Below are 24,474 nucleotides of genomic sequence, written 5' to 3'. Positions count from 1 at the left end.
CACTTCTAATTCTAATTCCCTTGCTATTCCTACCACATCTGCAGTTACTTCCTCCACTGAAGTCACCCCTGAGGGTTGGAATCAACTTCTTCCAAATTCCTGTTAATGTTGATATTGTGACCTCTTCCTGTGAATCACACATGTTCTTAATGGCATCTAGAACGGTGAATCCTTTCCAGAAGGTTTTCAATCGACTTTGCCCAGATCCATCAGAGGAATTACCATCTGTGGCAGCTACAGCCTCACAAAATGTATTTCCTAAAGACTAAGACTTGAAAGTTGAAATTATTCCTTGATCCATGGGCTGCAGAATGGATGTTCTGTGTTTAGCAGGCATGAAAACATGAATCTTGTTGTATATCTTTATCAGAGGTCTTGGGTGACCAGGTGCAATGTCACTGAGCAGTCATATTTTGAAAGGAATCTTTTTTTCTGAGCAGTAGGCCTCAACAGTGGGCTTAAAATATTCAGTAAACCGTGTTGTAAACAGATGGGTGTCATCCAGGCTTTATTGTACCATTTATAGAGAGAGCACAGGCAAAGTAGATGTAGCATAATTCTTAACGGCCCTAGGATTTCTGGAATAGTAAATGAGCACTGGCTTCAACTTAAAGTCACCAGCTGCATTAGCTCCTAATAAGAAAGTCAGCCTGTCCTTGGAGGCTTTGAAGCCAGGCGTCGACGTCTCCTCACTAGCGATGAAAGTCCTAGATGGCATCTTCTTCCAATAGAAAGTGGTTTCATCTACACTGAAAATCTGTTGTTTAGTGTAGCCACCTTTGTTAATTATCTGAGCTAGATCTTCTGGATGACTTGCGGCAGCTTCTACATCAGCCCTTGCTGCTTCACCTTGCACTTTGATGTTATGGAGACGGCTTCTTTCCTTAACCTTCATGAACCAACCTCTGCTGGCTTCACACTTTTCTTCTGCAGGTTCCTCACCTCTCTCAGCCTTCACAGAACTGAAGAGAGTTAGCGCCTTGCTCTGGATTAGGCTTTGGCTTAAGGGAATGTTGTGGCTGCTTTGATCTTCTATCCAGACCACTAAAACTTTCTCCATATCAGCAATAAAGCTGTTTTGCTTTCTTATCATTCTTATTTTCACTAGAGTAGCCCTTTTGATTTCTTTCAAGAACTTTTCCTTTGCATTCGAAAGTTGGCTAACTGTCTGGCACAAGAGGCCTAGCTTTTGGCCTGTCTTGGCTTTCGACATGCCTTCCTCACTAAGCTTAATCATTTATAGTTTCTGATTTGAAGTGAGAGATGTGAGACTCTTCTTTTCATTGAACACTTAGAGGCCATTGTAGGGTTATTAATTGGCCTAATTTCAATATTGTTGTGTCTCAGGGAATAGGGAGGCCTGTGGAGGAGATGGACAGGAACAGCAGGTCAGTGAAGCAGTCAGAACACATGCTACGTGGTTCGTGGTGCCCTAAAACAACTACAATAGTAACATCAAAGATCACTGATCACAGATCATAGCAAATATGATAATAATGGAAACGTTAGAAATATTGTGAGATTACCAAAATGTGACAGAGATGCAAAGTGAGCAAATGCTGTCAGGAAAATGGTGCTTATAGACTTGCTTGATGCACAGTTGCCATAAACCTTCAATTTGTAAAAAACGTATATCTAGAAAGCATAACAAAGTGAAGTGCAATAAAGCGAGGTGTGCCTGTGTAGTGATATTGACATTCCGATTCTTTTAAACTGTTAATATTCCTATTTTCAGTGAGTTTAATGGTATTTCCCAAATTCAAACAAATGGACTCATAAAGAAGCCAGAAAAAAAATAGCTAATACTTGGTTAATGCCTACGTTCTCAGCCTTTTACAGTATTAACCCTTTTAATCCCTTAATTCAACCATCCTTTGAGGAGGTACTACTATTATCCCAATTTTACAGATGAGGAAACTGAAGCACAGAGAGGTTATGCAACCTGCCTGAGGTTACACAGCTAGTTAAGTGGCAGAGTTGGGACTTAAATCCAAACAGTGTAGCTCTAGAGTCTGTGCTCTTACCAGTGAGTTTATATACTGCAGCATTAAGAGTTGATTGGTCCCAAGGAATAGTAAGTTCACGTCTGTCCAGATAGAGTCCCAGTTTCCACCTAGAATATCAGCCAGCAATAAGGCTGTCGTGTCTTGCTCAACTCTTTCTGTACGCTTCCAGCACCTAACTCTGTCCTCTCTCACCCTGTCAGGTGTTGTTGAGGTGTACAGGGTAACCAAACGTGTGGAGCTGGGGATAAAAGCCACTGCAGTGTGCAGTGAGAAACTCCAGCAGTTGCTAAAGGACATCGATAAAGTATGGAATAACCTAATTGGCTTCATGTCACTCGCCACACTCACGGTAAGCCCACTAGACAGTTTAGCAGTTGCTTTCCTTCTAGAAACCTAAGCTGTAAAGCTGAGTGTATGTTCCTATGATGGCACTTATTGGAGGATGAAGGTGCCTACTGTATCAAGTTGTGTTAAAGGAAGGAGATAACATTTGTTCCATTAGTTGAATAGTACCAGGTTGGCTTCTGGGTAGCTCCCAGGACCGTTGTACCTAAATAAAATGAGAGTGTAGGAAAATGTTCTCTATCTACATTCTTCTTAAGTCACACATGTATATGCATGTTTTGCAAAGCACTCGTTTGAGTTTCTCCCTTTGCATTTCTAGTTATTTCTGTCCCCATTTGTGTCCTTTTAAAAAACCGTACGATGAAAACACTAATTCAGAAAGATACGTGCACCCCAATGTTCATAGCAGCATTATTTACAATAGCGAAGACATGGAAGCAACCTGAATGTCCATCAACAGAGGAATGGATAAAGAAGATGGAATACTACTCAGCAATAAAACAGAATGAAATTTTGCCCTTTCCAACAACATGGATGGACTTCAAGGGCATTATGCTCAGTGAAATAAGTCAGACAGAGAAAGACAAATGCTGTATGATATCATTTATATGTGGAATCCAAAACATAATACAACAAACTAGTGAATATAACAGAAAAGAAGCAGACTCGGGACTTCTCTGGTGGCGCAGTGGTTAAGACTCCACACTCCCAATGCAGGAGGCCTGGGGTTTGATCCCTGGTCAGGGAACTAGATCCCACACGCATGCTGCAACTAAGGAGCCCGCCTGCTGCAACTAAGACCCGGCACAACCAAATAAATAAATATTTTTAAAAGAAGAAGAAGCAGACTCACAGATAGACAGCGAACAAACTAAACTAGTGGTTACCAGTGGGGTAACCAACCACTAGTGGTCAGAGGGAAGTGGGGAGGGGCGAAGTAGGGGTAGGGGAGTAAAAGGTACAGATTACTATGTATAAAATAAATAAGCTACAAAGATATATTGTACAACACGGGTAATATAACCAATATTTTATAATAACTATAAATGGAGTATAACCTTTTGAATCACAGTCACATACCTGAAACTAATATATTCTACATCAACTATATCTCAAAAAAAATTGTTTTTTAAACCTAAGTGAAACTACCAAAAGACTGTATGATACATCTTGTTGCTATCCTGTGGTTCATTTAGCCGGTTTACTTTCTTAGGGTCTTGGATTGTTTTCACTGTTTTCCTGTTATGAATAGTTTTACTCTGAATACCATTAAACAAATGACTGTTTCCCCTTTTGGGGATATAGTTTCTCCAAGCGGACTTAAGAGGTCAGAGTGCATGGCTGCACGTGTACACGCACGCCTGCATATAGCTGCTGTTACGTGTGTTACATGGATTTACAGGGAGCTTAGGGGCTAGCTGACAGTGCTGTCAGCAGTATATAAGTATACATTTCTTTACAGAGTATTCTAGCTTTGTCAGTTTCTTACTTTAGCAAGTGTGTAAACGATTTCATAAAAGTGTTTTTTAATTTCTTTCATTTCCTGAGGGGCTAGCCAGTGTCTCAAATGATAATTTACTATTTTTATTTCCTTTGTGTATGAACCGATCATCTATCTCTTTTGACCATTTGACCATATATTCAATGAAATATTGTATTGACCATACATATTTCATACTTGTAATAGACTTATTCACACACGTGCATGTGCTCATAAGATTACATCAGTTATTTTTTTCCTCTTCTATTTCTTCCCCTTTTTATTTTTTTTTAATTTTTTACTATTTATTTATTTATTTATTTTTGACTATTTTGGATCTTCGTTGCTGTGCGTGGGCTTTCTCTAGTTGCTGCGAGCGGGGGCTACTCTTTGTTGCGGTGCGCGGGCTTCTCATTGCGGTGGCTTCTCTTGTTGCGGAGCACAGGCTCTATGCGCACAGGCTTCAGTAGTTGTGGCTCATGGGCTTCAGTAGTTGTGGCTGGCGGGCTCTAGAGCGCAGGCTCAGTAGTTGTGGCGCACGGGCTTGTTGCTCCATGGCATGTGGGATCTTCCCGGATCAGGGCTCGAACCCGTGTCCCCTGCATTGGCAGGCGGATTCTTAACCACTGCACCACCAGGGAAGTCCTCGTCCCCTTTTTAAAATATTTCATAGGGCAAAACTATTTCATTTTTATATATTCATACTTATTCAGTTTGTCTGTGATAATATCCTTTATTTCACAATTTATCTTCCTTCCACAGCTGGAATAAATATGCTGTTCCATTTTCTTTCTTCTTTTCCTTACACTTTACCATGTGCCCCATCTGAAAGAGCAGCCAGTTCTCATTGCACTGCACTGATGGTCAGGAGGACTCCGGCTCTCCCAGCAACCTGTCTTCAACGGCAAGCACATCCTCTCTCCATTGTTGTGTTGCTTCTGGCTTGTACTATTAAGTTCTTAAAGCATTTGAATCATTTCCCAAATCTCTTATTTTGTTCCCTTTGGCCATTTTTCAATTATAACCTAATTATTTTAAAAAAAATACTGTGTGGCCAATACAATAAAAAATGAAGTATAAATATTTGAAAAGAAGAGATAAAATTATGTTTATTGGGTGATAAGAAATACTTCTAGAAAACTGAATTCAAGAGGTTAAATTTAACAAGTTTGGCAAAAATTCATAGCATTCTTTTTATTTTTAAAGACTTTTTGATGTGGACTGTTTTTAAAGTCTTTATTGAATTTGTTACAATATTGCTTCTGTTTTATGTTTTGGTTTTTTTGGCCGCGAGGCATGTGGGATCTTAGTTCCCCAACCAGGGATCGAACCTGCGCCCTCTGCATTGGTAGCACAGAGTCTTAACCACTGGACTGCCAGCGAAGCCCCCTACTGGTTCATTTTTTTATCCACTATCAATTTGTTCTGCACACCACTCTCAGAGGTCTCTTTCTAAAATGCTAATCTGATTGTGTCATTTATATCCCATTTAAAATCCTGCAGTGACTCTCTGTGGTCTTCAGGGTCAAGTTTAAACTCCTTAGCTCAGTGAGTAAGGTCTTTTCCATCACTTGGGCTGCCCTGGCCTCTCCTTCTCTGTTAGACTGCTTTCCCCTCTGGACTTTGCGTCATTTGTCCGAGAATTCATTCCAAGAGGACTTCAGTCTGCATTAGATGCCCTTCCTGTGTGTGTCCATAGCACATTCTGTCAGGGCACTTACCACGCTTCTTGATAGTTGTGTTTGCTTGTTTCTTGCCCACTAGCTTCTCAGCTCCTTAAAAGCAGGACTGTGTCCTTTATTTCTTTTTGTTTGTTTTTTTTAATTGAAGTATAGTTGACTTACAATATTGTGTTAGTTTCAGGTGTATAGCATAGTGATCTGGTTTTTTTTGTTTTTTGCAGATTATATTCCACTATAGGTTATTACAAGATATTGAATATAGTTCCCTGTGCTATACAGTAAATCCTTGTTGCTTATCTATTTTATGTGTAGTAGTTTGTATCTGTTAGTCTCATACTCCTAATTTGCCCCTCCCCCTTCCCCCTTCCTTTTGGTGGCCATAAGTTAGTTGTCTATGTCTGTGAGTCTGTTTTTTATATACATTCATTTGTATTTTTTAGATTCCACATGTAAGTGATATCGTATAGTGTATGTCCTTTTTTCCTTTGTGTTCTAACACAGTGTTTGGTGGGACTTTGTACGTTCTGTTTTATACTTTTTTGAACTTTCCAGTTTTTTTCAAGCAAGATAAGCATTTTTGTACCTCATTATTTTAATAACTGGTTTAAATTTTTTTAATAAATGGATAAGGAAAATAAAACAAAGGGAAAATGAAACTAGGGAAATAAGTTAAAGCCAGGTATGAAGTGTACAGAAATATGTGCTTTTTTTTTTTTTTGGCCTTGAGGCATGCAGGATCTTAGCTCCTGATCAGGGATTGAACCCTCCCTTGGCAGTGAAAGCCCAGGGTCCTAACCACTGGACCACCAGGGAATTCCCAAAAAATGTGTGCTTTTAAAGTGCTGGCATTTGCTAGTGGTGAGCTGTACAGTTGACCCTTTCTAGGCACTGATGTAAAGAAGACGTGATCAGTTCCATGATTCACTGTGTTCATAACATAAAAATAAACCCTCTACTCAGGAAGCATAATTATTCCTGGTAGTCAGAAAGAAACTTTTTTTGTGGGTTCTCATAAAGAGGAAACTAACATAATCTACATTATCTTCAAAAATATCCTTTCAGTAAAGAAAGCAGCAGGTTTCATGGAGTAGTTTCTTAGAAAATCTCTCCGTAGAGATCGAATGGCATAGCTCCAAGTACAAATTAGTGGAAGTCCTTCCAAATGGGAAAAAAATAGATGAAATGGTAAACGAGAAAAAACGTGTGGCAGCGCATACTGACAGTGACCGCAAGTCTTTGCTCTGTAAGGAAAACATGTAAATTAGTGAGAACTATACCAGCTTCCAGTAAAATCGGAACAAAAACATGAAGTGATTCATAGAGGAGGCACAGCTAAGCAGTAAACATTAATTCAAATTAAAACAAGATCTCAGTTTTTACCTCCTAATAAACCCAGTGTGGGGTTTGGTTTATTTATTTGAACCCTGATTGTGTTGATGTGGTAAAATTGGACTACTTCTTAGGGAATTTATTAGGAATTCATTGATTAGGAAATTGGTACCACCCTATGGGAAAGGTGTCTGGCAACATGCTTTCCCCTCCACCTGTGAACTCGTTGAGAACAAGGACCAAGACCACATTTTGTTCATTTTCTGTCTGACCAGGCACCGTGTAAATACCCGGTAAGTGCTGAATGAATGAAAGGACTTGAAAACATTCAGAGCGGTTGACTTGGTAATTCCACTTCTCGGAAAACTGCCTAAGGCAAGAGTTCTACATACAAACTCACAAAAAGAAGCAAGTTAAATGCACAAGTTGTTCTCTGTAAAAGTGAAAAATTGAAAATAACCTAAAAGTCCAAATCTGGAGAATTAGTTGTGTGACTCTTCATACTAGGATGTTAGGCCGCCATTTTTTAAAGAAGCACAAAGTTTGAAATAACACAGAACTATTACTACAGGGCTAGAAGGAAATATGCCAGAATAGTGATAGGGTTGTGTTTGGGTGATAAAACCCTGGTGTTTTTAAAAAATACTTCTAAACTCCAGCTGCGCATGAAGTTGGTTGGCTAGTAATGTACGTGGCGTGCCTGTGAGGCTGTGGGATGGAGAGGGACGTGTTAGCAGGTGTGTCCCCTTTGCATCACTAGCATCGCAGTTCATCAGAGCCTCTCTACTCGGTCTCACAAAGGTCTCACCTTTAGGAGGAAATCTAGAGATTCTCTCACCTTTAGGAATCTAGAGATCAGTGTGGTCTGGGTCTCTCCTAATTCACCCACCTTCTGCTCCTAACCCTGTGCTGATAGGACCACATTAAGCCTAAATATCGTCATCATCATTAGCCATCTTTTACTGAGTGATTACTGTGTGCTAGACCCTATTCATAACTCTTTACATAGATATAATTAATACAACAGTCTTGAGGGTAGATAGTATTATTCTCACCCTTTCTTACAGATGAAGAAACTCAGGCACAGAGATATTGGTGAGACCTGGACTCAGTCTGAAAGTCCTAAGTCTGCTTTTTCAACCACTATATTCTGCTGCCTCCTTGAAATGGGCAAGTTGCATGGGTAAAAGCAAAAGGCAAAAGCCTTTTGGGGAAGAGTGGGTTGTTATTTAGCATCGAGGTTAATGAGATGAAACATCAGGAGTCTATCTTGGCAGCGACTTGATATAAACAGGCAAGTTCTCTTCTGTACACTTTTTCCCCTGTTTATATCCCAGGACTGTAGAGTAGCTTAAAAGAGTCCCCCTTGCCACTTAGATTTTAAGTTTCTTTGTTCTGGTGACAGGCAGTTTCTTCTTGTAATTAACATTTTGAAAACTAGACTTCTAGACAAACCCATCTTTTCTGGTGCTATTAGGAAAAGATGGCTGTGGGAATTCCCTGGCGGTCCAGTGGTTGGGACTCGGCGCTTTCACTGCCGAGGGCCCGGGTTCAGTCCCTGGTCGGGGAACTAAGGTGTCACAAGCTGTCTGGCAGGACCAGAAAAAAAAAGAAAAAGAAAAAGATGGCTGTGATTGCAAAGCATCTTTCTTTGCCGTGAACTCTTTAAAGAAAAGGTATCACAAAAGACCAAGTGTGTTAACCAGGTTCATTATGTATTAGTCCTTTTCAGTTTGGAGCAAAGGACATTTGGGGAGAATCTTGGCCTGGATTACTGCTTTAAGGGAGCTGCTGTCAGTGCGTGAGATGGAAGTCAGTTTCATCCTGGTACATCTTGCTCATGAGAAGGGCTTGCCTTCTTGACTCTGATTGCCCCTCCAGACCTTTCTTTTCTTTTTTGATTGCCCCTCCAGACCTTTCTTTTCTTTTTTCTTCTTTCTTTTTCTGTAAAACACATATACAGTAAAATGCAAAAATCTTCGTTATACCGCTCAATGGTTTTTGCATATGCATACCCCATATAACCCATACCCCTATCAAGATAGAGAATAGCCCATCATCCCAGAAGCTTTCCTTATGCTCCTCTGTTGTCATCACCCCACTCAGAGATAAGTCATGTTCTGGTTTTTTACACTAAGGATTAGTTTTGTTCAGACCTTTTTAAAGAAGCCATAGAATTTGGTTTTGTGATTTCAAAGGAAGCCTGTTGGGTTTGGTCACACATATAACTTAGGAGTGTTGCCCTCTTGCTTACGGTGGTTCTAAATCTGTCCACATGGCAAAATAGGAGGTAAGTGGGAAGAGTGACCAGGCATTCTTGCCCTCTCCTTCAAACTCCCATTAGGAACATCCATTTCTAGCATCCATGTCTAGATGCTAGAGTGATTTTTACCTGACATTTTTTAGGCACCAGGGAAGGGTAGGTATCTGCCGCTAGACAACACAGGAATGCATTGCACGTTGTACATGACCGCCACTGAGTATTTGTTTCCCCAGTTACCCATGCTATTCCAGTTATAGTTGCTTTTTTCACCAGGTTAGCTGTGACAGAAAAATAATCGTTCTTTACTCAGGTATTTTTCCTGATTATACCATGGCATTTCCTCTTGATAACTGGTAGGTCCTCGGTCTATAAAACTTACTTGAACTGCCCACTGCATGAATAGCATACATTCTACAGAGGAAGTATAAGGTTAAACTTGTCATGAAGAAGACAAGATACTTTAAAAATAGATGCGTAAGTGTAAATGACAAAAAAACCAACATCTGTGTAATTTAATTCAGTTGCAACAAAACTATACAAACGCCAAGGACTCAGTATTAGAGGCTCAAAGCAGAGAAATCATCACTAGAGAGAGGCATAATTGAGGTTGTATAGGCAGCTTTTAACTTTTTACATCATTACTTCGTTTTAAGTAGAATTTAAAGTTATTTATTGAACTTAATTGCCACAGTCAGGGTCTTTGATTCCAGTAACACTGATGTAATAGTTACTGTTTCTTTTGCACCTAAAACCTGCTTGGCATTGTGCTGTATGCTTTTCATTCCTTCTCATTTAATCCTGGTAACAATCCCACAAGGTCAATAGTGTAATCCCCATTTTTACAAGGGCAGAAATTGGGGCTCAGAAAAGATGAAATGTGCCTGAAACTTACAAACCTGGGATTTGAATGCAGATCATTGTCTAAAAATCCATTCTTCTTCCTTCTGTGTTGGTCCCAGCTTCCAAGGTATTAAAAAATGACTTGTTTCTTCCCACAAAGACTCCATGAAACTATTCCCATCAAAAGGAGGCTGCATTACTTTTCTCCAGTGAAAAAGTTCCAGGATGCAGCTTGGGCTAAGGAAAGCCGAGTACACAGTCTTAACCTCCAAATTGTGGCTCCTTAATATTTCTTTAAGCTGGAGGTGATACTAGCAAAGTTTTACATTTCCCTTTCCCTTTCATGCTCCCTTTATCCATGGACTAAAACTCCCTCTTGTGGCAAAAGCCTATCTCCTCTGGGCACAGGTTGAAGGAACTTTTTTCTCAAGAGATAAAAAGCCCCTATTTTAGTGAGATGAGTGAATTGTTATCTTGAAGTTTTATTTCATGGTTGTGGATTGAATTGAAGTTCAGTAGGTTTGTAACCAAGACTCAGTCCTGGAAGACAATACTAATCCATTTTTGCCATATAAAATCTACGAGAAGAGACAGGACTGTTATTCTCCTGACCTGTGGTCAACTGAAAATCACCCTGGCTCTGTGATTCCACTATTACCCTCAGTATAATAAAATTCTTCTGTACTTCCTTTTGATGTAAAATAAGCAGTGAATTTCAGAGTACTTACTTCCCATTGCTGTGGCATGTCAGGAGAACAGTTTTTTTGTTTTGTTTTGTTTTTTAATTAATTTATTTATTTATTTATATTTGGCTGCGTTGGGTCTTTGTTGCTGCACGCGGGCTTTCTCTAGTTGCAGCGAGCGGGGGCTACTCTTTGTTGCAGTGCACGGGCGTCTCATTGCAGTGGCTTCTCTTGTTGCGGAGCACAGGCTCTAGGCACGTGGGCTTCAGTAGTTGTGGCATGAGGGCTCAGTAGTTGCGGCTCACGGGCTCTAGAGCGCAGGCTCAGTAGTTGTGGCGCACGGGCTTAGTTGCTCCGCGGCACTTGGGATCTTCCCGGACCAGGGCTTGAACCCGTGTCCCCTGCATTGGCAGGTGGACTCTTAACCACTGCGCCACCAGGGAAGCCCCAGAACAGTTTAATTTTTTTAGTAATGATAGCATTTTTGTCATCTTGCCAGTCTGCACAGTGTTTTAGAGACAGAATCTTCATCATTTCTCTACACGGCTGTCTTCAGTTGACAGAAGGTGGATCTGGTAGACAGAATAACGCCTCCCCACCCCCCCTAAAATGTCCACGTCCTAATCCCTAGAACCTGTGAAAGTTTTACCTTATATGGTAAAAGGGACTTTGCAGATGTGATTAAGTTAAGGGTCTTTGGATGGGAAACTTATCCTGGATTATCTGGGTGGGCCCAGAGGCATGACAAGAATCCTTGTAAGAGGATGGCAGGAGAATAAGAATGAGAAAAAACAACGTGACAGTCGAAGCAGAGAGAGAGATTGGCAGATGCTACACTATTGCTTTTTTTTTTTTTTTCACACACACACACTGTATTTTATTTTTACAAGAGATAAATAGACTGACACCAAGCATTGTACATGGATGACCACAACAAAAGCAACAATGATTGCAATTACCAAACATGAAACACACTCATACTATGTCATAATATTGACATTCAGTCCAGTAATCCTCCACTGTAACAGCTCCTTTACTTTGCAGTGAAAATTGATTTGTATATTCTTTGCCTCTGAGTCCTTGTGGGATTTTTTTTTTTTTTTTGAATTCAGACAGAAAGTCACAAAAATTATACTCATCCTCATCAGTTCACTCAGTCCCATGTAATTAATTTTTTTTTTCATCTTGATCTTTTGTTAGCACTTTTATGAGTTCATCAGTTTTTCATTAGAGTTCTGAAAATGCTTATTCATTCAGTTCAGCAGTACAGTCAGTTACCAGAAACCTGTACTTGTCAGAGTCTTTTCCATGAATTTCTTGAAGATGAAACCCTTTTATAGGAACATATTTGCAAAATCATCAGAGTACACCCAGAACTGTCTGCTTTTGAAGATGGAACCGTGATCCACAGAGTGTGCAGGCAGTCTCTAGAAACTAGAAAAGGCGAAGAGGCAGATTCTCCCCTAGAGCTTGCGTAAGGAGGAATGCAGTGTTGCCAACCCACTTTAGACTTCTGACTTCCAGAAGTGGAAGAGAATAAATTTATGTTTTAAGTCACTAAATTTATGCTAATTTGTTATAGTAGCAGTAGGAAAAATTACCAGAAAAAAAACATTGTAACCAAGAATGGTTACATTGTAACCAAAATCAAAGGTGTGGAATTGCTTGTGGAACCTGTGTCTAGATCACTCTTTGTATCAGTCAAAATAAGTTCTGCAGCGGTAACAAACAACACCTCCCAGCCCCAGTTCTTAGCTATGTGAAACAACAGAGCTTTATTCCTAGCTCTTGTTCCAGATCCATCTCAAGTTGGAGGGTCTCTATGCCATGTCCTCCTTACTCAGGGATCTGGGTTGATAGAGCCAACACCGAGTGGAACATAGTTGGTCACCATGGAAGTATCAAGGGAACATGACAAATAGCACATTGGTCTGACTTCCTTCCAGAAGTGACCATATTACTTATACTCACAGTCTGTTAACACCATGGCAAGTTACACGACTGTGCCTAATTTAGAGGGACAGGGAAGGCCCATCCTACATTTGTCCGGAAGGAGGAGAATAAGTCTACTGGTAAAGAACACTAAAATACTACCAAACTCTTCTTCGTTAATAATGATTTTCTTGGATGCCATTTTAGTAGTTTATTACTGGCTAAAGATTCAGGATTATATATCCCAGTCTGACTCTGGGACTTGTCAGTGTATGCAGGTCATGTCTAATATAGCTGGGTTTTTAATCTTTACTAAATGCATGACATACTTGCCAGTTAAAGTAGGTGATATGCAATTTAAGGTGCCTGTAGAGGGCATACCTCCTTATAGAATTAGGGCCATTTGATTGGTGTCACACTGTGTACTACAATAATCTCCCTGCTAATAGATGTGTATTTATAAAGGTTAATTTTATCATTTGAAAGATTAATATGACTACAGGGTAATTTATGCAGAGCCTTATGATTTTCACTGGAGATTACGATATGACCTTTTCATTGGCTTCTTTTATTCCTTTGGTAAACAGGTATTAAAAGGGCTTTTATTAACTTGGATTTGATTTCAAGATTCAGAGAGTTTCCCCGGGTTCTAATTATTTCTCAAATAGTCCTCATTCAGTAACATGATAAATGTCTATAATGTAGATTATAGACATGCTACTATGTTTTTAACCTCTTCAAAAAACTTGTTAGATTTTGTCAAAGTGAATAATTGTGATGATCATTTAGAGTATTTTATCCTTTCCAGAGCCCTTTTTATGTATCTGTGAGAGTCCTAACACTAATTGAAGGAGGGAGGGAGGTAGGGCAAGTGAAATTGTTACTATTTTACAAAGGACAGGATTGGACAGCAGACAGATGATAATTCCGCCTGCTTCTAGGTTTGACCAAATTGGCCGTGATTACACTAAAAAACAAACAAAAAATAATTCTCTGGCTTGGCTAAGGCCATGTAGGTTCACACAGTTGAAACTTCCACCTCCCTTTTTCTTCTCTGAGAACTGTGTATCCTTCCTTCCTTAAGTGTGATCCAAATGGATTCAGCTCAGGTTTAAGAGAGGTTTATGGAACCTAGCACATGGTTTACTATTTCAAATTAGAAATGGATGGGGAGGGACTTCCCTGGTGGTCCAGTGGCTGAGGCTCCACGCTCCCAATGTAGGGGGCCCGGGTTCGATCCCTGGTGAGGGAACTAGATCCCATATGCATGCTGCAACTAAGAGTTCGCATGCCGCAACAATGATCCTGAGTGCTGCAACTAAGACCCAACGCAGCCAAATAAATAAATAAATATTTTTTAAAAAGATGCTTATTTCATATTAGAAAGAAATGATTGGGGAAATATCATATATAATCTACACATTTTTCTAGGGAGAAACCTTTTTTTTCTGGGGAAGAATAATACAGTTTTGCAAATACAAAGACAGTATAGTAACTCCTCAGTGGTTCAGCCTAAAGTAACTATAGAACATGTAGCTATTATTTTATTGTCAAATCTGCCATCATCCTGGTCACCTTAGTATTCATGAGGAAAAACCAACCAACATGCCAGGCTCCCAGATCCTTGACTCTCTGGACTACAAGCCCCTTGTCTCTGTTTCACTTAAGCCACCCACCTGCATGATCACACTGGACTGTGTTATCACATCACCCTGCAGAGCCTGGGCAATCTTACACTCAGACATCTTTCTGAGCCCAGCTTGGTAACTCTAGAACTTTCTCACACTTGACTTGCTCTGCTCTTGTTTTTGGCTCTCAAGACAGGACAATGGACCCTTTTACTTTGTTCCTATCGACTCCCTTCCATCTTCACTTCCTTTCCCACCTGCTTTGTCCTTAGTGTTTGAGGTTATTGATGTCTGTCTTAGGACAACCAGCTGTCCCGGTTTGCTCAGAACCGAGGGGTGTCCTCAGAGCTAAAATGGCAACAGTCTGGCACAGACCAAGAAGGTGGTCACCCTAGTCCATTGTATCCATATGTGGACATACTATATGGCGGTGCTGCATGCATCTCTTCCCAACCCCATGTTCAGTGACATCACATTGGTAGCTCGAAATCGACCATAGGGGGAGCATTTATACCATGGAAATCAGCAAATGCTTCAAATCAGGGCTTGACTTGTTTTGTTGATTGTCTAGACTTAAGGTGATAGAGAAAATGTTAATAATGTAGATTAAACTTAAAAGTATGGTGTGTCTGTAGCCATTATGTTGTGAGTAGAACCAAAAGTTGAGGAAAGATTCTCCAGTATTCAAGAACTATTATCTGATTCAGCAAAGAAGTCACTCATGTATTTGACAGACAAGTGAAGTTCTGAAGTACGTCTGAGTCATTTCACTCTAGCCCTAGTCCTTCACATGAAAACATCAGCTTTCACATCAGAACTAACACTCTTTCAGGAAAGCAGGCAAAGGTTGTTGATCTAAGAGTTGGGCAAAAATCCAAGAAAGCATTTTGTGAGAACAAGATACTATGTGGGATTTACAATAAAGATGATGGTATATTTTATTATTTGTAAATTGTGTGCTACACATTCTTTATGTCAGTAAAATTTATAATCAACTTACATACGTGTGTGGGTTTATGTGTATATATGTATTTATATGCATGCACACATACGTTTTCCTCTTTGGAAAGTCAGTTCTTAATAGTCGGGGAGGGGAGCAGTTTTGCCCCAAATTAGCCAGGGATCCTACATGCAGAGGACATGTCTTACAGGTCTTTTAAGCTCGTCTTACAATTATCCAGCTTAAAATGTCAATGGTGCCAAGTTTGAGAAACTCTGCTCTAGGACATACATAAGAAAAATAAATTAGTTCATGTATACCTAACTTTTACACACTAAGAATCCAAAATCTTTTTTTCCTTAATTGTTTTAATTGAAGTATAATTGATTTACAATGTTGTGTTAATTTCTGCTATACAGCAAAGTGATTCAGTTATACATAATACACATTCTTTTTTTTAACATTCTTTTCCATTATGGTTTATCATAGGATGTTAATATAGTTCCCTGTGCTATACAGTAGGGCCTTGTTGTTTATCCATTCTCTATATAAAAGCTCACATCTGCTAACCCCAACCTCCCACTCCATCCCTCCCCCAATCCCCGCCCCCTGGGCAGCCACCAGTCTGTTCTCTATGTCTGTGATTCTGTTTCTGTTTCATAGATAGGTTCATTTGTGTCATATTTTAGATTCCACATATAAGTGATATCATATGGTATTTGTCTTTCTCTTTCTGGCTTAATTCACTTAGTATGATAATCTCTAGTTGCATCCATGTTGCTGCAAAGGACGTTATTTCGTTCTTTTTTACAGCTGAGTACTATTCCATTGTATATATGTGCCACATCTTTACCCATTCATCTGTTGATGGACATTTAGGTTGTTTCCATGTCTTGGCTATTGTAAATAGTGCTGCTGTGAACATAGGGGTGCGTGTATATCTTTTTTGAATTATAGTTTTGTCTGGATATATGCCCAGGAGTGGGATTGCTGGATCCTATGGTAATTCTATTTTTAGTTTTCTGAGGAACCTCCATACTGTTTTCCATAGTGACTGCACCAACTTACATTCCCACCAACAGTGTAGGAGGGTTCCCTTTTCTCCACACCCTCTCCAGCATTTGTTACTTGTAGACTTTTTAATGATGGCCATTCTGACCGGCGTGAGGTGGTACCTCATTGTAGTTTTGATGTGCATTTCTCTAATAATTAGCGATGTTGAGCATCTTTTCATGTGCCTCTTGGCCATCTGTATGTCTTCTTTGAAGAAATGTCTATTTAGGTCCTCTGCCCATTTTTCGATTGGGTTGTTTTTTTGCTGTCGAGTTATATGAGCTGTTTGTATATTTTGGAAATTAAGCCCTTGTCGGTTGCATCATTTGCAAATATTTTCTGCCATTCTGGTTTTTTGCTTTGTCTTTCTGGGTTTTTTTGGCTGTTTTTGTCTTGTTTCATTATTCAAGTGTTTTTCGTAGTTGAGGAATCACGTACATACAGTGAAGTGCCCAGATCTTAAATGTATAGTTGGACCAGTTTTGACAAATGCACACACCATGTAGTACACACCCCATCGGTATATGGAGTGTTTTCATCACCCCCTAAAGTTCCCTTCTGCCCCTTCCCAGTCAGTCCCCTGATCTGATTCCAGAAACAACCAGTGATCCATTTTCTGTAGATTTCCATCACCATAGATTTGCCTGTTCTAGAACTTAATATAAATGAAATTATGTAGTGTATATATTCTTGTGTCAGCTTCTTTTACATAGCATTTCATAAAAATTCATCTGTGTTGTGTGTATCAGTCTGATCCCTTTTATTACTGAGTAATATTCCACTGTATTAATATACTATGGTTTTTTCAATCCATTTTCTTGTTTAAAGATACATGCTATTTCCAGTTTTGGCTAATATGAATAGAGCTTCTATGAACACTTCTTGTACAAGACTTTTGTTAACATGTTTTCATTTCTCTTGGATAAAAATATCTAGGAATTGCAAGCTCATAGATGTGCATTTTAACTTTTAAGAAATTAACAGCTTTCAGTCATTGGGCTTTTCATCATTGGGCAACACGCTCCCTATTTCATAGATTTTTTTGTAAGGAATAAATTAAATAATGTATGTAAAGAGCCTAGTGTACTGCTTAGCACAGGTAAAGACTTGTTAGCTGTTAATATATTTATTCTCCCTAGCCGATAACATCCAGATCGCTCGTTCTTGAGTGCTAGGCCTGTATATCCATCTGCCTGCTCGTATAGCATCAGAACTCAGCTGTCCCACAGGCAGCTTCGACTCGGCTTGTACCAAATTGAACTCTTCTCCCCAGTCTCCATCCCCAAACTGGTTCTCCTCTCACGCGCCCCGTTAGGGTGAATCCTCTCAGTTGCCCAGTCCCCTCCCCTCCTCGCACATCTAACAGATCCCCCAGGCCTCTTGATTCTGCGGCCTTAATAGCTCTTCATGTGTCCATTTCTCTCCATTCCGCACTGTTGCTCCCTCAGTTCTGACCTTCAGGACCCGTCTCCCGGCTCGCTACTGCAGCCTTGTAACAGAGGCCCAGACCCCCAGTTCAGTGCCTGCATTGCAACCAGAGGGGTCTGTCCACAGTACAAACCTGATCCTGTCACCATCTAGTTACAACCATAGGGCTTCCCAGGATAAAGTCTCAACCCCTCATATTCCTTTCAAGGCCTTCGTGCTCCAGTTTCATCTCCTCCCTCCTTCCGTAAGCTTGGCCCCCACTCCCTAGATTTCTTCTCATACCTGATCTTTTGCTTAGAGGCCTTTGCCCAGGCTGCTTATTCTACATAGAGTAGATACCCTTCCCTCCCCTACCTCATCCTACCCCACCCCTTTCACCTAGCAAACACCCATCAGGACTCAGCCACCGTGTTTCGAAGTTCTCAGAAGCATTCTCTGCCACCACGCTCCTTTCCCCTTGAGTCGGGTAAGTGCCCCACCCCTTCCCCCTTGTGCTCCAGCGCTCGGTCCTTACCCCTAGTGTGGGTCTCGTGGCACAGTGTGGCCTGATACCCACCTCGCCCTGACCCTAAACTGAGCTCTCAGAGGACAGGGACCACTTTGTGCTCATCCTAACGTCCCTGGCAACTAGAACACAGCAGGGCAGGTACTCGGAAAACGTCTGGGAAATGGAATAATTGTACTGGTGGTGGCAGAGAGTGGACTGAATTTGCTGCTGGACCTGTTGGGATGTGTGATCAGGGAGCAAAACCAGCAGCGTGTGGAATTGCTGGCTTCTTACCCGTTTGTCTTGTCCTCACAGCCTGATGAAAATTCACTGGATTTTTCCTCTTGTATGCTACGGCCCGGGATTAAAAACGCTCAGGAGCTTGCTTGTGGGGTGTGCCTTTTAAACGTGGACTCCAGGAGCCGGGTAAGTCACCCGCCTTCCCCCCTCCCCTGCACGGTCTGCTTCCCTGACCGATGACCCAGGAGGCAGCCCCATCTGGCCCTTCTCGGCAAGGTCTGTGACCGGAGGCAGGGAGTTTTTATCAAGCCCTGAAATCTGACCAGAGAAGCAGACACGTTCTTTCAAAGGGGCAGCGGGGGGAGCTGTCGAGGGGTGGAGGCAGCTCCTGCCTTTCTAAGGAGCGGGCTTGTTGGCACGTGCCTGCCCACCCTCTGCACAGTGGGGTGGCAAGGAGAAAAGGTTAAACCTGTAAGGACTCGTTTGGAGGCCAGAGGCCCTGTTCTGGGAATTTTGTTGACCTTATGGTTTCAACGTTATTTCAGAAAGAAGAGAAGCCTGCAGAAGAACATCCTAAAAAAGTATGAACCAGTTACGCGTTATCTTAGCATCTCCGTCTTAATTCTGAGTGTGGAAGGCAGATTCGATGATTCCACTGCCGTCCTGAGCTGCTCCAGTCGTGGGTCCTTTGCTGAGTCCTTTTCGTTCCCATAGTGTTTGATTCGGTCAACTAACATGTCCGTGCGGGTCCGCTTCCGTCGCGTGTGCATGCTTGTGGCTCATAGTTGGCTTCCGGTGTTGCGGTTATTTTTCTCTGGGATGAACAGGGTAACAGAAAGAGGAGCTTCTGGAAGACGAAGTGTTAGTGACACACAGAATGATATCAGAGAGCTTCAGGACTTGGCCGTTAGCAGACAAAAACAAATTGTTTGGGTTTTAGAGCTTTATTTATTTGTTTACTTGCTGAGCTTTACAAAACACCCCAGGAAGTGATTGAGGTTAGGGCTGGCTGACTGTAACTTACCGGTAAGCAGTATTCATCTGGAAACCATTCTGCTGTGTTTAACATCTTTATTTTTTACAAATCCTATACCTACTTGGACTTTTTAGTGATGTCAGTTTGGTTATCAGCTCCGAATGGCATTAGACCCTAAGAGTCTTTAATCTTCCATTTGCTTTCATGATAGGACTGTAATCAGCCTCAGAAACTTAAGGGATGGCGTGTTACAGCCAAATGCCAGCCTCAGGGAAGGGCTGCTTTCTTCACAGAGAGATCAAAATGATCCCCAGCCTGTGGCTGTTTTCGTCCTGTGGCTGTCAGGACCCCTGCTGACCCCCACAGCCTCTGTCTGCCTTTTCTAGGAACGATTTGGCCTCCTTTTGCTGAAACTGGGTTTAACAGTAAAGATTTTTTTATACCTTTAATTAGCGGCGAAAAACTTTCTCGCTTGAATTCCTGTAGCCACCTGCTCAGCTTTTGTGTGTGCGCCAGTTTGGCCTCAGCCTGTGAGCTGGAGAGGGGTCCGCGCCGGCTGCTGGGCAGTGCCCAGGTGTGGAGGGAGCCTGACTGGCCCCCCATGTCTGTTTCCTCCCGGCAGGCGTTCAACTCGGACACGGACAGCTTCAAGCTGGCGTATGGGGGACACCAGTATCATGCCAGCTGTGCCAACTTCTGGATCAACTGTGTCGAACCGAAACCTCCCGGCCTCGTCCTGCCTGATTTGCTCTGAAGTCTCCTGAGAGCTCCTCTGGGAAGTACTGGCTGGGTTTGTTTGTTTTCCATCACACCCCTTGGGGTGACAGGGACCAATAAAAAGAATGCGAATGCTGCAGAGCTCCCCCCACCGCCATCAGTCTACGTGAAGAAATCCTCAGGAGGTGGCGCGGGAGGAAGAAATCCTCAGGAGGTGGCACGGGAGGAGGTGCTGCAGAAGTTCCCAGCATTTCCCACTGACCACCTTTGCCCCCAGGTTCCCACGGCCAGTCTTTGGGATTCGGGGTAAAACTGCTCTACCCAAACTGCACTGGAAGTTTGCTAACTTATCTCTAGTTCTCTTAAGATGTTTTAAAACATGGACCACAATTTTCTTTATCTAAGGAATATTTGCTGCTGCAGTATTGAAACTGTGAAGAATTGACATTTGAAGAAAACTGGAGTTGGAAGGATGTTTTGAGCTAGTGTTTTGTGTGTATCTAGAACACCTACTGTTCTGTGAAGTAGAATGCATTTATCCGTATTTAGTTTGTTAATATCTGACATGAATAAAACGGGGAAAATTGTGATTAAACTGATATTCTTTTTATAGAAAAAATGCTGCTTCTCTCCATTGGACAATGGCAGGTGGGTGAGGGCAGATTTACCAGCTTTACTGTCGCAACCGAACCAATTCTCTACTCTTTTCGTTCATTTCTAAGACTGTCAACTTTTAAGAAAACTTTCTCAAAACATGCCTGGGAACTTTACAGTGAGAAGAACATTCATTTTGATAGAGGCCTGAATCTCGGGTATCGGGGTGAGTACCGTTGCCCTTAGGCGCCGTCACTGAAAGCCTTGTTTTACCTCACACACAGACTGTGAACGTGATATTTTTTTCAGATGAGATTTGCAAAGCCAGCTGAATGAAATCTCTTTGCAGAGGCCTCTAGCCAAACTTCCAGAAATGACTGCACAGGGACCAATACCACAGTATCTGTGAGAGACCGGGAAATTAATTCAGGGTTAGAAGGTGGAGCTCCTGGCCTAGCGAGGAGAAAAGTAAGGTGTGTATTTGTGGTTAGAGGCACGTGACTTAGAAGTAAAGGCAGGAAATTGTTCAAAAACAGCACTGAGTTTTAGAAGGAAAAGGCTCATGCTCTCTGGTATAGGGAATTTTCTTTGCCACTTAAACTGAATGCATAAAATCCGGGGGGAAAAAGCCAAGTGGTTAAAGACTGTGTTATTCCTGGGAAGAACCCGCCAAACTAGGACACACGTTTCTCTCAATTGTTAATTACATGCTTTGTGAAGAGATTTTGAATCTTGTGTGTTTCACTTTGTATGGCTTAAGCTCTCTGACCTAGACTTAGTTTTTATTTGTAAACTGGAACAGTTGGTTTTGTCTGTGTAATTGCTGCTTTACATAATTAATTAGATCATTTTCCCTCCTGAGGACAAAACTTGAGGAAATTGTTTTGTTCCACCTTACTACCTTTTACTTCCATCCGCTCCAAGAAAGGTAGACAACATTTTCATTCCCAAGCTGTTGATGAGGCTTCGGCTTTACCTGGCTGCACGCCAGAGTGCACAGAGAACTGTTGATGAGGTAAATCTGTTTTTCTCATTTGCTCCAGATGATACCATCTCCAGCTACTAATGACTGGGACTGCTGTCTCTGAACTGTTACCTTTGCCCTCCACAGAGCCAGTGGGTGTTAGTGACAACAAAAGTGGGCTGGTTTCTAGCAGGTTTTGCCTGAGGCCTCTGGGTTCCACTTTAGCCTGTGCAGCACCTAGGGTTTCAACATGGCACCAAAATTCAAGCAGCCTTCTAATTGGTCTTATACATTCCATGATAGACCGTGATAACAAAATCTACCCTTGCGACAAGAAATGTCTCCCAGTTTGACAGAATTTACATTGCAGAGACATTTTTTGGAAATGCTATGTGGACTATTATTGTCACAGTGGTCCATACTGATGACATTTTAAAAAGTATGCTCACCTGTTAACTAGATTGGCTTCCATTTCTAGATATATTCCAGAATGCCTCAGATACAGTTTGTAAGTATAATTACTGCTGACCTTACCAAGTATCATAGGTTTAGTCTCTCCGTGGGAGGTGCCAGGGGAAAATACAGCAGACATCAATAAAAAGCCTTTGCTATGAAGAGTATTCACTACTTTCAGTATCTGTTTAGTACTGGAAATGTTTTATTAGATCCACCAATAACGACCTGGGGGGTGTGGAATACCGTTGCATTGATTTTCTTTATGCAGGTTTATTAAAATGAGTCAGCACTGCATTCAGCTTCACCTCAGCGCTTGCTAGCCAAGAGCCCAGTGTCCTTGGAAACAGTAACCAAGGTTACTTACTTCCATACAGTGCATTGTGCAAGCTGCTTCACCCCCTTCTTGAGTGGCAGTTAGTAAGCACTGTTTTGGTGTTGTATTTTGCATTTAAATTTTTTATGGCTTAGTGTATAATTTTTGTCTGGACATGCTTGAGGTAGAAGCAGCACAGGGTGTATTAGGATATTATCCATGCTTTATTTTTCCTGTGGCTACTAGTTAGTTCATATAGGTTGCATATTTTAAATTATTTGAATATCTTTTGTGTGCATATGCATAATTCTTCGCTAATTTACAGATGCCTTCTACTTGCCTTTTATTTAATGACTAGCGTGTTCTTAAGCTTTTTTTTTTTTTTAATTATTTATTTATTTATTTTTATTTTATGGCTGTGTTGGGTCTTCGTTTCTGTGCAAGGGCTTTCTCCAGTTGTGGCAAGTGGGGACCACTCTTCATCGCGGTGCGCGGGCCTCTCACCATCGTGGCCTCTCTTGTTGTGGAGCACAGGCTCCAGACGCGCAGGCTCAGTAATTGTGGCTCACGGGCCTAGTTGCTCCGCGGCATGTGGGATGCTTCCCAGACCAGGGCTCGAACCCGTGTCCCCTGCACTGGCAGGCAGACTCTCAACCACTGCGCCACCAGGGAAGCCCCCTGTGCTTAAGCTTTGAAAAGATTATAGGGCCCTTATGTTATAGAAATCTGAAATGTTTGCTCTGCACTAGGGATCACTACAAAATATCCCGTCACACCTTGGAGGTCACGTACCTTCCTTCGTGACCTTTAGCTAATAAACTCCAACATTTAGATTGGAAAGGTGTTAGGCTTCCCAAGTGCTAAGTTACATCCCAGTAGTGGCATTTGCCAGGATTTCTGCAGGAAATTTTTCTTAATTACCAAGAACATCTGTCACCAGGTGTTTTCTTACTATATACAATTTGATTTTTGCACGTTTATCCAGAGACTACCAGACTTACTAGAGTTTGCTTTCATACTGTAGAAGCTGTAGCCTCCAGCGAGAGTTTGTTTTTTCTGATTGATTTTTGATCATGTGCTGCTGAGGCATTTATGGGTTGCTCTGATTTCCCATAGAAACTATTAATTTCATTTTAATTTTCCCTTCTAGACAGTAATGGTGCATGTTTATAAAAGTGGGCAAATTGTGTAAGATAAGAAAAGGTGGAATTTAGAGGGAAACCGTTGCCACAAACCAGGTAAAATCTGGAGGATATAATGTATATAAATATGCGGCCACTGGCATATGTAGGGCTTCTTGCCAAATAACAACCAGACTGAAAATCTAGGAAATTTTTCTACAGATAAGCAAGGAAATGAAGTAAAACAAAGCCGTTGCTGGGACAAGCAGCTCCCCTATAAAAGTAAGGAGCAACCTGGTAACTCCCAGTGGTTTCCCAGGAGCGTGGAATAGAGAAGAGCTAATAGAAACTTCTACCAAGTCCCACCCAGTTTCTGGGGGCTTCCCTGGTGGCACAGTGGTTAAGAATCCGCCTGCCAATGCAGGGGATATGGGTTCGAGCCTTGGTCCGGGAAGGTCCCACATGCCGCGGAGCAACTAAGCCTGTGCACCACAATTACTGAGCCTTGCGCTCAAGAGCCCACGTGCCTAGAGCCGGTGCGCCGCAACAAGAGAAGCCCGCGCACAGAAACGAAGAGCAGCCCCCACTGGCCACAACTAGAGAAAGCCCGCGAGCAGCAACAAGACCCAACGCAGCCAAAAATAAATGTTTTTAAAAAGTTTATAAAAAAAAAAAAGTTTCTTTGATGGAGGGAGGACTCACTGCTTTGGTGCCCTCCAGTTCCCAAGAGACAACTGAAAACTGTACCCTTTATTAGAGTGTACACTATGCTGTTTTCTACTATTCCAACAACACTGTGAATTATTATGTTTGTTTGTTTGTTAATATCTGCCCATCTGCAAGGATGGGCAACGCTGACATGATTCAAGTGGGATGTCTGGTTTAAGGAGCATTCATAATTATCACAGGAGCCATATTTTAATAGTTATTGGAGAGCATCTTTTTTCCCTCATCCACACACATACACACACCCTGAAATTCTTATTAGTAAAAATTC

General features: G+C 41.5%; 1 protein-coding gene and 1 long non-coding RNA gene across 9 annotated transcripts in view; one reads left to right on the top strand and one right to left on the bottom strand.

The window, feature by feature from the left end:
- SYNRG (synergin gamma) overlaps positions 1-22,724 on the top strand; it is a 183,991-nt gene extending 161,267 nt beyond the window's left edge. For 4 of the 8 annotated variants that reach the window (XM_082439903.1, XM_082439905.1, XM_082439904.1 and 1 more), the window contains 5 exons: positions 2,207-2,355; positions 17,992-18,075; positions 18,412-18,522; positions 18,882-18,917; positions 19,935-22,724. In XM_082439903.1, coding sequence (XP_082296029.1) covers positions 2,207-2,355; positions 17,992-18,075; positions 18,412-18,522; positions 18,882-18,917; positions 19,935-20,066 — 512 coding nt within the window. In that variant the 3' untranslated portion in view covers positions 20,067-22,724. The remainder of the gene's footprint in view (positions 1-2,206; positions 2,356-17,991; positions 18,076-18,411; positions 18,523-18,881; positions 18,918-19,934) is intronic. The other 4 variants (XM_082439910.1, XM_082439907.1, XM_082439909.1 and 1 more) reach the window with 2 other exon arrangements.
- On the bottom strand, positions 8,541-17,314 carry LOC309649783. The gene is made up of 2 exons (XR_014257283.1): positions 12,006-17,314; positions 8,541-11,464 (listed from the first exon to the last, which is right to left on the bottom strand). It is a non-coding gene; the product is annotated as an uncharacterized lncRNA (long non-coding RNA).
- Positions 22,725-24,474: the final 1,750 nt, after the last annotated feature.

Source organism: Balaenoptera physalus (assembly GCF_965194825.1).
Source record: "Balaenoptera physalus genome assembly, chromosome: 20".
Classification (NCBI taxonomy): Eukaryota; Metazoa; Chordata; class Mammalia; order Artiodactyla; family Balaenopteridae; genus Balaenoptera; species Balaenoptera physalus.
Note: the sequence above shows the minus strand (reverse complement) of the source record. Positions and strands in the feature narration are given on the sequence as shown.